Source organism: Volvox carteri (assembly GCF_000143455.1).
Source record: "Volvox carteri f. nagariensis unplaced genomic scaffold VOLCAscaffold_27, whole genome shotgun sequence".
NCBI lineage: Eukaryota > Viridiplantae > Chlorophyta > Chlorophyceae > Chlamydomonadales > Volvocaceae > Volvox > Volvox carteri.
In genome coordinates this window covers 99,151-100,212 of record NW_003307570.1, presented here as the reverse complement: position 1 = coordinate 100,212, position 1,062 = coordinate 99,151, and the positions used below count along the sequence as shown (strand labels likewise).

The following is a 1,062-nucleotide window of genomic DNA, read 5'->3' as shown; positions in this document are numbered from 1 at the left end:
GCGATTCCGCGTCCAGCAGCGCTCACATACGTCCCACCACCCTGGCCGCATTGGGGGCCCCATCCTGGTCCCCATCATATGATGGGGGTGTGTATACAGTCCACGAGGCGGAGAGTGCCGCCAAGGATGTGCAGTACGCTGTCAGCGACGCGGCCAAGGACGCCAAGCACGCGGTCAAGGTGCGTACGGAGGAGGGGGAGGATGAGGGGGAGAAGGGGGAGAAGTATATGTATGTACGCATGTATGTATGCATGGTTTTGTAGCGGGCCGGCGTCAGCTCCCCCCAATTAGGAGGGAAAGGGGCATCAGCCCCCCCCGGGGGTTACACGGTGTGTAAGAAGACGACATAACCCCCACAGCTCCCCCCCCACACAATTCGATTTGGCCACCTCGGGGGCTGCTGGTATAGGGTGGTTTCGGAGTCGGGGGGTACCATCTAGGATGTGCTGGTGGTGACCGGCTTGATCGGTCGTGTTCGGGTTATACAGGGGACTGCACTACTGTCCGGAAGGTGAAGTGAAGTGATCTGGTCTTGACAGCCATCTCCGCGTGTTGGAGGCCTGTGTGTGTTTCCCCCTCCCATCCCGCCTTGCTTGAGGCTCACTGCATACGTAATACACACCTGCCCGTACATACATACATACATTGATACCACCACATTCAGAGCACCGCCAAGGACATCAAGTACGGAGCGGAGGATACGGCGAAGGACGTGACCCACACGGGCAAGGTGGGTGGTAGCGGGTAGGTGGGCCCGGTAGGTGGGCCCGGGCCCGGGGTTTACTTCCCCACATCTTGCACGTTCCGTTCACCGCTACCTGCCTACCTACCTGCCTACCCCCTCTCCCCCCCCCCCCGGTTCCGACGGGGTGGTTCGTCTTTCCCCCCGCCCCGACGTCAGGGCTGGTTCACCAGCGGCAAGCACGCGGCTGAGGACACCGCCAAGGACACCGGCCACCTCGCTAAGGTGGGAGCTGGGAAGGTCGTGTATGGCGGAGGAGGAGGAGGAGGAGGAGGAGTGCCAGTAACACTCCCCCTCCTTCCCTCGCTCGGTCGCGTCAT

General features: G+C 61.8%; 1 protein-coding gene across 1 annotated transcript in view; it reads left to right on the top strand.

The window, feature by feature from the left end:
* The window catches only part of VOLCADRAFT_92589 (uncharacterized protein), a gene marked incomplete at both ends in the record, with an annotated part of 8,770 nt that overhangs the window by 3,745 nt on the left and 3,963 nt on the right, over positions 1-1,062 (top strand). The window contains 3 exons of the mRNA XM_002952022.1: positions 100-179; positions 665-730; positions 902-967. Of these exons, the coding sequence (XP_002952068.1) occupies positions 100-179; positions 665-730; positions 902-967 (212 nt within the window). The remainder of the gene's footprint in view (positions 1-99; positions 180-664; positions 731-901; positions 968-1,062) is intronic.